The sequence below is a fragment of the Ovis canadensis genome, chromosome 11, assembly GCF_042477335.2.
Source record: "Ovis canadensis isolate MfBH-ARS-UI-01 breed Bighorn chromosome 11, ARS-UI_OviCan_v2, whole genome shotgun sequence".
Taxonomy (NCBI): Eukaryota; Metazoa; Chordata; class Mammalia; order Artiodactyla; family Bovidae; genus Ovis; species Ovis canadensis.
In genome coordinates, this window is record NC_091255.1 from 61,364,012 (window position 1) to 61,375,147 (window position 11,136).

General features: G+C 59.1%; 1 protein-coding gene across 4 annotated transcripts; it reads right to left on the bottom strand.

Annotated features, from left to right (window-relative positions):
* Positions 1-1,753: 1,753 nt before the first annotated feature.
* ENGASE (endo-beta-N-acetylglucosaminidase) lies at positions 1,754-10,702 on the bottom strand. Of its 4 annotated transcripts, none has more exons than XM_069543852.1 (14): positions 10,408-10,702; positions 9,681-9,748; positions 9,339-9,540; positions 7,792-7,940; positions 7,057-7,214; positions 6,354-6,502; positions 5,849-6,014; positions 4,829-4,932; positions 4,409-4,517; positions 4,039-4,229; positions 3,550-3,698; positions 2,997-3,105; positions 2,547-2,661; positions 1,754-2,345 (listed from the first exon to the last, which is right to left on the bottom strand). In XM_069543852.1, exons 1-14 carry the CDS (start codon positions 10,527-10,529, stop codon positions 1,926-1,928), a joined length of 2,211 nt encoding a protein of 736 aa, XP_069399953.1. In that variant the 5' UTR covers positions 10,530-10,702; the 3' UTR covers positions 1,754-1,925. The 4 variants fall into 4 exon arrangements, with proteins under 4 accessions (XP_069399953.1, XP_069399954.1, XP_069399955.1 ...); XM_069543853.1 differs by having other exon boundaries at positions 2,997-3,102; positions 10,408-10,678; XM_069543854.1 differs by having other exon boundaries at positions 9,339-9,536; positions 10,408-10,676.
* Between the last annotated feature and the right edge of the window lie 434 nt (positions 10,703-11,136).

Here is an 11,136-nt window from a genome sequence, read left to right on the forward strand (position 1 = left end):
CTGGGAGGCCTATTCAGGGTCAGACACTGGAGGTGTCTTCCTGGCCCGCCGGACCCATCATCCCCCTCCCAAACCTCTTCCCACCCTGGGACTGAGCTGGGCCACACGTGTGGGACGTGAAGAGTTGAATGTTCCCAGTTAGGAGAGACCTGGAACCTGAGTTCCTGCGTGGGACTGTGAAAGGGGCACGTGCGCACCTGGGAAGCAGGGCACGTTGAGACGGAGGCCGTTGTCCGCCGAGAAGGAGACTCCTGTGTCCTGTGTGTGAAGGCTCAGTGGCTAAGTCTGAGTGTCTGACTCTTCAGCAACCCCGTGGACCGTAGCCCCCCTGTCCTCCTGTCTGGGATTTCTGAGGCCAAGAGTACTGGACTGGGTTGCCATTTCCTTCTCCAGGGGATCTTCCCAACCCAGGGGTCAAACCCATGTGCCCTGTGTCTTCTGCTTGACAGGCAATTCTTTACCACTGAGCCACTCTGTCCTCTCCCAGTCGAGGGCCAAGGCAGATGCAATGTGGCTGCACTGCCGCCTGGTGGCCTCTCCCTTCCCTGCAGAGTAAATCAAGTCTGCTGAGCTGGCATTGGAGGCCCACACTCCTAGCTGGGAGATCACCCCAGAGTGTCCTAGCCCTTGGTATCATCCACATCTCGTAGCACAGAGGGGAGGACAAGGGGACAGGCAAGTAACACCCCCATCGCTGGCCTGTGGGGCCTGGAGGTGAGAGACCCCCAAGAACGAGGGGCCAACGGCCTTCATCAGAGGGCCACAGCAGAGCCCACCTGGGCCCGGAGAGGGGAGGGGCGCAGGGTTCCCTGAGGCTGTGGGGCCAAGATCCCTCCCAGGAAGCCACCGCGGCAGCCCATGTGTCAAAGGGGAGCTGTGTGGCAGGAGGAGCTATCTCTGGCTCGCTGACCCCCACCTCGTCCCTATGCAGAACCGCTAGGCAGCCTCAGCTTGGGCAGAGGACAGAGGGAGGGGCTGCAGAGAGGAGGCAGGAGGGACCGCAGTGGAGAGAGCTGCGGCCCCCACGCCGTGATGCTCCGGGCTAACACCTGCTCAAGGGACCCGCTGAGCAGGAAGGTGTGGAGGCAGGAGGCGACCCGGAGCCCCCACACAGGGCTGGGGGCTGCTGGGTGCAGCCCAAAGGGCCTGCCTGGGTGCTGCCCGGCCACCTGCTGCCCAAGCTCACTAGCTCCCACCTACAACCCAGAAGAGACGAAGCAGGACCCGAGGCCAGTGGGGATGTTCCAGAAGTGGCTCTGGCTCTGGAGAACAGGAAGCCAGGGACGCCGGGTCACCAGGTGGGTCCGGCCTATGTGCCCGCCCGGCTGGGGACTGGCGTGACCTGGCACAGCCTGGCCGAGGACTCCCACTGGTGGGGTAGAAGGCGCCCCGGGGACCCCTTCCCAGCACACGCAGGGGCTGCTGTTCCTGTGCTACCACCCCCCAATCCCAGCTCTGCACCCCCATCACGACCCCTCTGTCTCATTCCCACTCTAGGAAGCGTCGCAGGGCCCTGCTCGGAGGCCCTCCTGCCACAGTGAAGCTCGTTCCTAATTGTTCCAAATACAGGAATAAAAGATCACCGTTGTCAGCACAAGTGTCTCTCAGCCTATTAGGCAATACTCTTCATGGAATTTTCTAGGCTAAATGTTCCCAAATCTTTTTACTTGTACCTGGTATAGTATACTACTGAGAGAGATTGAGACCAAGGGGGGGGTGTCCATTCACCCCTGGAAATTACCAACTCAGCAAACCGACTTCTCAGCTTTCCTATTGCAATGCCTAGAATGAAGAGCCACAGACATCTCACCCATGGTCTTCTCGCCCAGCCCTCGGGATCCGGGTCTTCCCTGAACACTCGTGTGAGGCCCCTGCGCAGAAGAAGCCTTTAGCCTTGAGATAGGAGACTCTCCTTTAATGTCCGCTCACGTGCGGGGCATGGAGTAGAGCATGGCCACCCTGCCCCACTCGGCCCAAGGCACCGGGAACCCCTCTTTGGGGACAGGCTCCACCAGGAACTCCACACGGCCATCCTGGCCAGGCTCCGCAGCTGCCACTGCCAGGCCCACTATCCGATACCGGTTGACAAAAGCCAGGCCCAGCAGCCTGGGCCTCCCCGGCTCCGAAGGCCCGCTGCTGGGGGAGCCACCTTCCGATCCTCGGCAGCAGTGGATCCGGAAGCACCGGACACGGGGAAGGAGGTAGGCCCAGTGGAGAGTACAGCTGAGCCGCAGCCTGGCGGGGCCACCCTCCCACTCGGAGGCGGCCGGCTGCCAGCGCACATGCGAGACCGTCAGGGCCTGCACCTGGGGGAGCGGGGTCAGCAGGCTGTTGGCATCCACCACCTGGCAGAAGAGACAAGGCTAAGCTCAGCCCAGGAGCCTAGAGAAGGTTGAGGGGCGCCTGGCCCTGCATGGTCCCAGCCCTGGCACCCCTTTCCCAGCTCCTCTCTGAGCCAGAGGAGGGGGCGGGTGGGTGTCCGGCCTCGTCTGCAAGGGGCACAGATGCCTAGGCCAAGCTCCAGCCAGGTCCCTGGGATGCCTCACCTGGAGCTCTCCAAGGCGACAGATGAAGTTCTCCTCCTTCTGGCTGCCCGGAGGCCGGGAGAAACTAACGAAGAGGTCCTGCAGAAGGCAGCCCCGCAGATTCACTTCGTAGCAGCTGGGAGAGACAGAGACCAGTCATAAGGGGCCTCAGCCCGGCACCTGCAGACTGGCTGCTCACAGAAGCCCGGAGCCACAGGGAGGTCCATCCCAAAGTGGACCCTGTGATCCGTGGGAAACCTGGACCTAAGCCATGACTGTGATCGTGACCTTCCCCAGCAAGCATCCTGGGCTTGTGTCATTGAGCTGCCTAAAACCCGGGAGGACTGGCCCATGGCCCCTACATCCTTGCAATTATGCAGTTTCTCAGTGGAGGGCCCCTCACTCTCCAATCCTCACCATGGTGTGGCCGTCCTCTGCTGAGGACTCAACAGGAAAAGGGGGAGGACTCACCGCTGGACCCAGCCCCCGCTGAGCTGCTGGCCACAGCGGCCCACCCATTTGGCCAGCTTGGTTGGGGGCACCCGGAGGGGTCGGGGACTTCGCCTTGTGCTTGTTTCTGCTGGAGGAAGAGACACAGGACTTTAACAAGGGGAGTCCAAAGGAAACTGCACTGGGAGGTGTCACTGAACAGGGAGCCAGGGCCCCCCAAGACACCTTGGTAGCCTCAGGTACTCAGCCCAATGGACTGAGGCCTTGGGGAATGGAGGACAGGGATGAGAGGAGGGAAGCTCAGGGATGGATGCCCAGGACTGGCCCAAGGACCTCCTCCCACTTGGGGCACTGCTGGCAGGAGAGCTGCCGTGGGCCCACACGTCCAACCCCACGCCACAGGGCCTCTGTGGCCCAGAGGCTCCCACTCAGAGGCGGACCCCCCATCCAGGCCCGGCTCAGAGCAGCACCTGGACCCCAGCTGCCTCCACACCCCTAGCCTCCTCCTCCCTGAGACACCCCCTGAGAAGAGAAAAGCCTGTAAGGAAGGGAGGAGCCAACCACGTCCACTCACCGCTCAGCACCGAGATGCCTCCCACGTGACAGCTGCCCGCGTCCCCTGTGGTAAGCTCCAAAGCCACCCCCACAGCCGAAGTCCCTTCCAGCTTGTACACCAGGGACAGGAAGATCTTGGGTGGCACTGGGACCTGCAGGGAGAATAACCTGGAGGAGAAAGGCCCAGCGATGAGAGGCTGTGGGGAGACAGCTGGAAAGTGGGCGCTGCTCCAGGTCCTGGCTGCCAACGTCTCTCTCCAGGACGGGGAGGAGGGCGGGCCGCTGGGCAGAAGAGGCATGCAACAGCGTGCAGGCAGCTGATGCTACTCTCCTGGACACTCGGAGCGGTGAAAACGGTAAACTGGATATTTGTTCTTCACACAGTAAAGCAAAATCCCAGTTTGTCCTCCTTCTGGCCTCTGCAGCCCACCTGCCCAGTTTTAGCAACTGACAAGGATGACGGGGGCAGCTGACGGGCCCCAGGTCCCAGCCCCCCTCACTCACCTACCTCACAGCCACATTTCCAACCTTGGGCGGAATCAGCCCCCGGATGAGCAGAGAGCTGCCCCCGTTCCAGGCGTCCTCCAGACAGCAGTGCGTCTTCACCCAGCCCTGCCCATCCCCTTCCAGCCTGTGCTCTCCAAACAGGGGCTGGATCTCCTGGGCACTCGGGTGGTACCAGGGCCCCACGGCCTCCTCCTGAAGGGTGAGGCAGAGGTGGAGGAGCGCTGGGGGCGGATGGAGCTATCACACCCAATGCCCCTCCCACCAGTCCTAGGGGAGGCCCAAAGGCCCGAGAGAAGGCAGCCCCTTCAGCCAGAAGCAGCCACGTCCAGGAAGCCCCTGGCCCCCAGCCACCCAGTGCAGGACCCACACACCTGGCCATAGCAGACTCTTCGAGTCCCCATGCCCAGGCAGAAGGAAGTGACAAAGGGCAAGGAGCAGATGCTGTGTGTGGGCAAGTAGCGTTCCAGCAAACTCCAGAACCTACGGAGAAATGCATGGAGGCTCAGGTCCCCAAGAAGGCACTGCAGCGCCCCGAACTCGCTCTCCTGACCCTAAGCTTTCCTGCACCCCTTCTCAAGTGACCTCAGCACCCACTGAGCATCTGTTTGAAGTGGTCCCTTGGGGTCCCCAGCTTTCATCCTTCCTGCATAACTGGTCTCAAGGACCCCCAGGAGCAGCCAGGGCAGCTGAGCCCCGTGCCTTGTCTTAACCCCCACCCCTCAACCGAGCATGGCCAGAGAGGCCCTCCCTGCCACTGGCCACACCCAGGCCGTGGGACGCCCAGGACTCACTTGTCCTGGTTCCGGAAGAAATCCCCCTTCTCCAAACACTCGTACACCCAGCCAGGCGCAAACAGGGCCGCCGAGAACCCATGCTTCCGAATTAGCTTCAGCGACTGGGGAGACAGGAGTCAGGGAGATGCCCCCGTGCCAACAACCAGTCCACACACAGGATGAGGGGCTTAGGGAAGGGGCAACCTCCGGGCCTTTAGGGTTCATCCCTGAAGTTCCGCAGCTGCCCAGAAGAGGGCGCGAGGCGGCGGGGAAGCGCGGAGGGAAAAATCCGAGGGGCAGGGGTCTGTACGCGGGGCGCCCACAGGAGACAGTCTCTCTCACTACACTTCGCGTTCTATTATCAGACTCACAGGGGGGCGGAGAAAATCTTCAGTTATTGGATTAATTTATTCACTTAAAAGCTTAATTAATGAGTTGAGAACGTCCCCGCGGCACCTGGGAAGGGCAGGATTGACAGCCTGGGGACGGGCTGATTCCCTATTTATCCCACACCAGGTGCGGCGGCCCCCCCGCGGCCCCTCTTCCTCTTTTCTCACTGCCAACAAGACTTCCCTTGCCAGAAAAACCTCACTAGTTAATCAAACCAGCAGTTCCCAAAACTGTGGGTGTGTGAACTCAGTCCTTCGCCCTGAGCTAAGGAAACACCAAAATATGCTCCCTGGCTTCTGGCCCCGCTCCACCCCACCCCTGCATCCACACGACCCGCTAAAAGGCCAGCTCAGTGCCCCCCAAAGCCCTGAGTCCAGAAGGAAGAAGAGCTATGTGTGAGACCCATGGTCGGAACAGGTGCTTTGTCCATTAGCATTAGTACGGAAAAAACGTACCATCTGAAGAGAGGGGCTGAAAGTTAGGATTTCAGGGCACGGCCTGTTCTCGGGGCCTCGGTGTCCCCACTTGGGGAAGGATCATTGCTGCCTCTCTTTCCCGTGAGGTGCAGGTGGGAATGAGGTGTTCACAGGAACATGAGGCACCCAGACCGCGGCCACCACCTTCCCGGCCTCAAAGGCCACCACCCACCTTGTCGGTGTCGAACCGGCCCCCGACGACATTCCCGCGGGCGAACACGTCCACACCCACGTACACATCCGCCAGGCGCTCCCCGGCCTGCCCCAGCATCCGCTCCAGATGCTCCTCCCGCCAGTTATAGTTGGTGAAGAAACCGTCGCAGGAATCGAAGAAGACTCTGGGGGGCGACACAGGTGGGCCATGAAGCCCAGGCCTTCTCCCCTCAAGCACCTGCATCCGCTGGGCCCACGGGCTGCACGCTGCCTGCCTCTGGGACCGAGCAGAGTCTGCTGCCAAAGAGCCCTCACCTAGACCACAAACTGTGGCCCGTAACCCTGGGGGCAGGCAGGCTGACAAGGCGCTAATTCTGTCTGCTGCTGGTCAGGGTACCAAACACCTCTGCCCTCTCCCTCGCTTTCCCCGAGGGCAGCTGTGTAGATGAAACCTCCGGAAGGCGGAGGGAGCTCCCGGCCCTGCCCAGGGGCCCAGGACCCCAGGACCCCGCCTACAGGCTCACCTGTTCTGCTCATTGAGCTCGTCCTGCCATTTGAGCTGCCCGCTGCTCACCACGCTGTCGTACCAGAGCACCAGGCCCCCGGGAACCTGCTGATGCAGCTGAGAGGTCAAGTACCGGAGGAAGTGGGGCACATTCCCCACGGCAGCCAGCTGGAAAGAGGGGTGGAGACAGACCCTCCGTGAGGCCCAGGGAGGCCTGTTGTGAGGAGCGCCCTGGTCCCCAGACAGACAGGACACTTAACCCCAGGGGCAAACAGGTCCTGGTCCTGGAAGCCCCTCAGCCCCACAGCTGCCGAGCAGAGGATGCAGCCAGAGGTCTGACTTTCCTTTCTTTCTGAAGCAGGGAGGACATGGACTCCGCAATCAAGAGAAGATAAAACCCAATGAAAAGGGAGGGCACCATGAAGAGGAAGTCAGTCGCACATGTGGCCCAAGCAGAGCAGAGACAGAGGAGGAAGACAGGGCCGCCTTGAAGGGACCAGAGAAGCAAGGCTTAGCCAGGCAAGGTTCCTGGACATCACGCTGGAGAATGCCCATCTCCCTGTGAAGAGGCTGAGGGGCTGGAGGTTGGAGCCAGCTCTAGCTGGGATGCAGGAAGCCCTGCAGTAGCAGAGACCCGGCCTGGTGAGGCTGAGGAGCATGGCAGAGGGTCCCCTTGGGGCACAGGGGCTGGCGGGCCAGGCACCAGGGGCAGGCGTGCTCACACTCAGAGAGTTCTCAATGTTGATCAGCCAGCCATCAAATCGGAAAAACTGGGCGATCAGGACCAGCTGATCGGCCACCGCGCGGTAAGAGCGCTCGTCCCCAGCCAGGAAGGCCTCACAGAGCCGCTCCCCATCTTTCCATTCAGTGATGAAAGTCCCTGTGGGGCAGGAGAGAAAGGAGGTCGGGCCAGGGGATCATTTCCCCTTTGACCCAGCAGTTCTCAGGGTGTGGTTCCTGCAGAAACAGCATCACTGTCACGTGCAAAAAAATTGTTAGCATTCCAAATTCCCAGTGTCCCCAGATATCAGATGAACCAGATACCCCGGGGGCAGGGCCCTGAAATCAGCGTTAGACAATAAATTATTCAGATGCAGGGAAAAGTTTGAGAAGCACTCCCCTCCCCCAGGGGTGGACCACCTACATCCTACATCCTGCCCCCAGTTCTTCTTGCAAAAACAGTTTTACAGGATCACAGTTAAGCCCATTTGTTTGTTTATTGTCTGTGGGAGCTGTTGCCTCTCTGGCAGCCCCAGTACATGACTCAGGGGCCTGGAAAGCTGAGGATATTTCCTTTTTCCAGAACAAGTTTGCCTTCACCTGTCCTAACTCATCAAGGCAGGTAAGGAGGTCTACCCACCCAACAGCACCTCAAGCCCAAGCCCTTTTATCACTGGGGCCCCAGGCAGGTGTGCCAACGAGTCTGGTTGGGTTGGAGGCGGGCCCTTGGCTCTTACCCAGCACACAGACCCCATGCCTGTGGGCAGCGTTGGTCCAGCCTACTGGGGGGATGGTGACCACGTGATGGCTGAAGTACACAAAGATGTCGATGTACTGCCAGTGATAAAAGGAGTAGGGAGTCTGTGTGGCTGAGCCTTGGATGAACCTGGGTGAAGAAAGAGAACAAAATCAGGACCCAGAAACAGACGAGGACATGGCGCCCCCAAGGTGAAAGGAGAGGGCGACGCGAGTGAAGACTCCCTTTAGTTCCATCTAGTTGGTGCTAAAGGTTGTTGTGCGGTAGGCCCTGCCTAGGGACTGGGCTCAGAAGCAGCACCAGGTCACAGCCCGGATGTCAAAAGGGTTAATGTTGTTCTTTTTTTTTTTTTTTTGCTGTGTCAGGTCTTAGTTGTAGCAGGTGGGATCCTTGGGCTCTCTAGTTGTAGTGTGAGCCCCAAAGCACATGGGCTCAGTAGCTGTGACATGTGGGCTTAGCTGCCCCACAACATGTGGGATCTTAGTTCCCCGACCAGGGGTCGAACCTGCACCCTCTGCATTGGAAGGCGGATTCTTAACCACTAGACCACCAGGGAAGTCCTGAGAGGGTTAGTCTTAAGGGAAGCATTTTCACCAGGCCCAACAGGCACTTGCTATCAGATCCGAAAGACCGAGCGTGTTTAGCCTCAATGAACAGACAGAACACAAGGAAAGAGACCTGGAGGAGCTCACGCAGACCTCCAGGTGCCCGGGGCTCTGCTCTATTCCAACATCTGCAGTTCCCTAGGACACAGCCGGCTTGCAGGTATGGTTGGGGTTGACAACCACGTGAGCGGCTTCATCACCCACTTCTGTACCTTAATGGCCAGCTCAAGGCTTCCCATCAATTATGATGTCCAAGCTTGTTTAAAGATCTCTAATGGTTTCCCTGGTGACTCAGTGGTAAAGAATCCACCTGCCTATCCAGGAGACCTGGGTTCTATCCCTGGGTCAGAAAGATCCTCTGGAGGAGGATGGCAACCCATTCCAGTATTTTTGCCTGAGAAATCCCATGGACAGAGGAGCCTAAGGGGCTGCAGTTTATGGGGTCGCAAAGAGTCAGACACAACCTAGCAACTAAACAAGATCTCTAAGCTTACCCTGCAGGATCTTGGGAAGAAATGCCCCCAGCTGGGGTGGGGGAGGGAATGGAATGATTCCAGAACCAGGGGGCCAAGATGGAATAGAGCTGAGGAGGGTGAAAGGAAGAAATCAGCAGAAGGACCAAGTTACTGGGCCAGGTGGTCTGAAGAAGGTCCCTGCGACGGTGCTTTCTCCAGCCTCCCTGACTTCAGGTGCAGGCAGTCCACAGAATCAGACAGTTTCAGGGCTGAAGGAGGCATAAGCTATCCCCTAACCCATCCTCCTCTTCTTACAGATGAAAGGCTGAAGCCTGAGTTCCTCTCCCAGTAGGTGGCAGGGTGGGCTGGCTGACTGCTGACTCCACATCCACTGCTCCTTCCACCACCGGGCACCGCCCCTCCCCTCCATCCCGTCACACCAGGCCATGTGCTCGCAATGTCCTCACTTGTCATCCAGGTACCCGCCCATCATGTCATGGCACATCAAAGTTCGGGGCCTCTGGCTGCTCAGAGGGGGCTGCCGACACTCAGGGGGCCCTGAGGCCACATTGAAGCCATCCTCCGCATCGGGTGTCCACGCCAAGAGTTCCTCCAAGGAAGACAAGTAAAAGCTGATGGGTCTGGTGGTGTCCTTGTCATAATATCTAACTGATCAGAGGAGGGAAACAGTGAGGAATCAGTGGAAATTATGGAATTCATAATAGAGAACTTGAAATGGGGAAGGGGCAGCCCTGCCCAGAAGCCCCAGAGTGAACACCAACAGTGTTCAGAGCCTCGGTCCTTCTCACCTGGCAAAGGGTCTGCGGTAAAACTGACCACTTCTCGAAAGACTGCTTCTTCTTGATCCTCTTCAATTCTAAGCAAAGAAGGAGTTGAATTGTTTTTTTGTTTTTAAATAAAAGGGTAAAGAAAAAGAACCTGTAGAAGCAAAGGGACCAGACCCCATGAAGATGTGCAGGGGGAGACGTCCTCTGGTTTACATTTTTTAATGCAAACTAAAACGTGCCTTTGCCCATTCTGTTCCCTCACACTAGAACACCCTTCTCGCCAGTCTCCACCTACGGAAGTCCTCCACCTCCTCAAAGACCAGTTCAGATGTCCCACGCCAGGCACCCTGCCTGTCCTCCCCAGCATGGACACTAATAATCCTAATTACACCCACTGGTCTGCACTGAGCAATTAAAATCTCTCTGCAGACCTAAGGCCAGGGGAGGGAGACATGGTCAACCCATTTCTTAGATGAGGATGTCGGAGCTTCTAGTCAGGGCGCCAGGATTCCCAGACGCGCCCGCTGCTGGGGTCGCACCCAGGCTCCGAGACTCTGTCCGTGCCTGCTGCTGTGCGGGGCGGGCGGGACGATGGACAGAACCCGCCGTCAACAGTGAGCGTGGGGGCCGGAGATCGCTGTCCTGCGCCCAGGGCCTCCCTTGGCCAAGGCCAGGCGCCCAACGACTGCGGCCCACTGCCTGGCCGGCGGATCGATCCGCAGAATTCTCCCGCCGACCTCTTACCCACCTCCTCCGGGTCAGCCGCCCTGCCCGCCGCTGATCCCGCTGCTTCTCCAAGGTCGTGGGCGCCCGCATCCGCCGCTCCTGCCGCCGCGCCGCCGTCCGGGTCCCTGTCCCTGCCGCTTCCATGACGTTGCCCTGCCCCCGCCACCCGCCGGCCACCGGCCAATCGCAGGCCGAGACCCGCCACCGGCACCGCCCGCCGGCCAATGAGGACTTCTCTGCGCGATTGCCCCGCCCCTACTAGGCTCAGGCTGGACACCCGGCTCGCTCTGTGGGCTGGCGCACCTGCCGCCCGGCCTTTGTAGAGGAGGAAGGCCTGGGGGCGGGGCCTGGGGCGGGGGTGACACGGTGGGCGTGGGGATGGGCGGGGTCTTAGCCCAGGGCTCCGGAAAACCCCTTTCTGTGAGTTCTTTTTCAGGTGAGCAAGCTCCTGAAGATCCCAAAGTCAATGAACTGTGAAAGTGATATCTGAACTCAGTTTGCTTAACCCCTGTTTCAAAGATAATTTTCTGGGAAAAGTGAAATCATAATTCTCATTCAAGTATAAATACGGACAAGTGTTAAAGACTGTCCTACTCGTTATTCAGACAGGTGTTATAACCAGTTCAAAAGCGAATCAAAAAAGAGATCGTGTATAGATCGGGAATATTGAAATGAGTACGTAAATAGAGGCATAAAGAATTTTTCCGCTGGGTGGGTGGGGGGTGAGTGAGATCACTGAGCCTCTGGACAA

Coding starts and splice junctions, on each gene's coding strand:
- ENGASE (XM_069543852.1), bottom strand. CDS start 10,529: ATGGAAGCGGCAGGGACAGGGACCCGGACGGCGGCGCGGCGGCAGGAG. Junction 6,015..6,353: donor GAGCTCAATGAGCAGAACAG/GTGAGCCTGTAG, acceptor GTCGCCCCCCAG/AGTCTTCTTCGATTCCTGCG. Junction 4,230..4,408: donor GAAGAGTCTGCTATGGCCAG/GTGTGTGGGTCC, acceptor CTCACCCTTCAG/GAGGAGGCCGTGGGGCCCTG.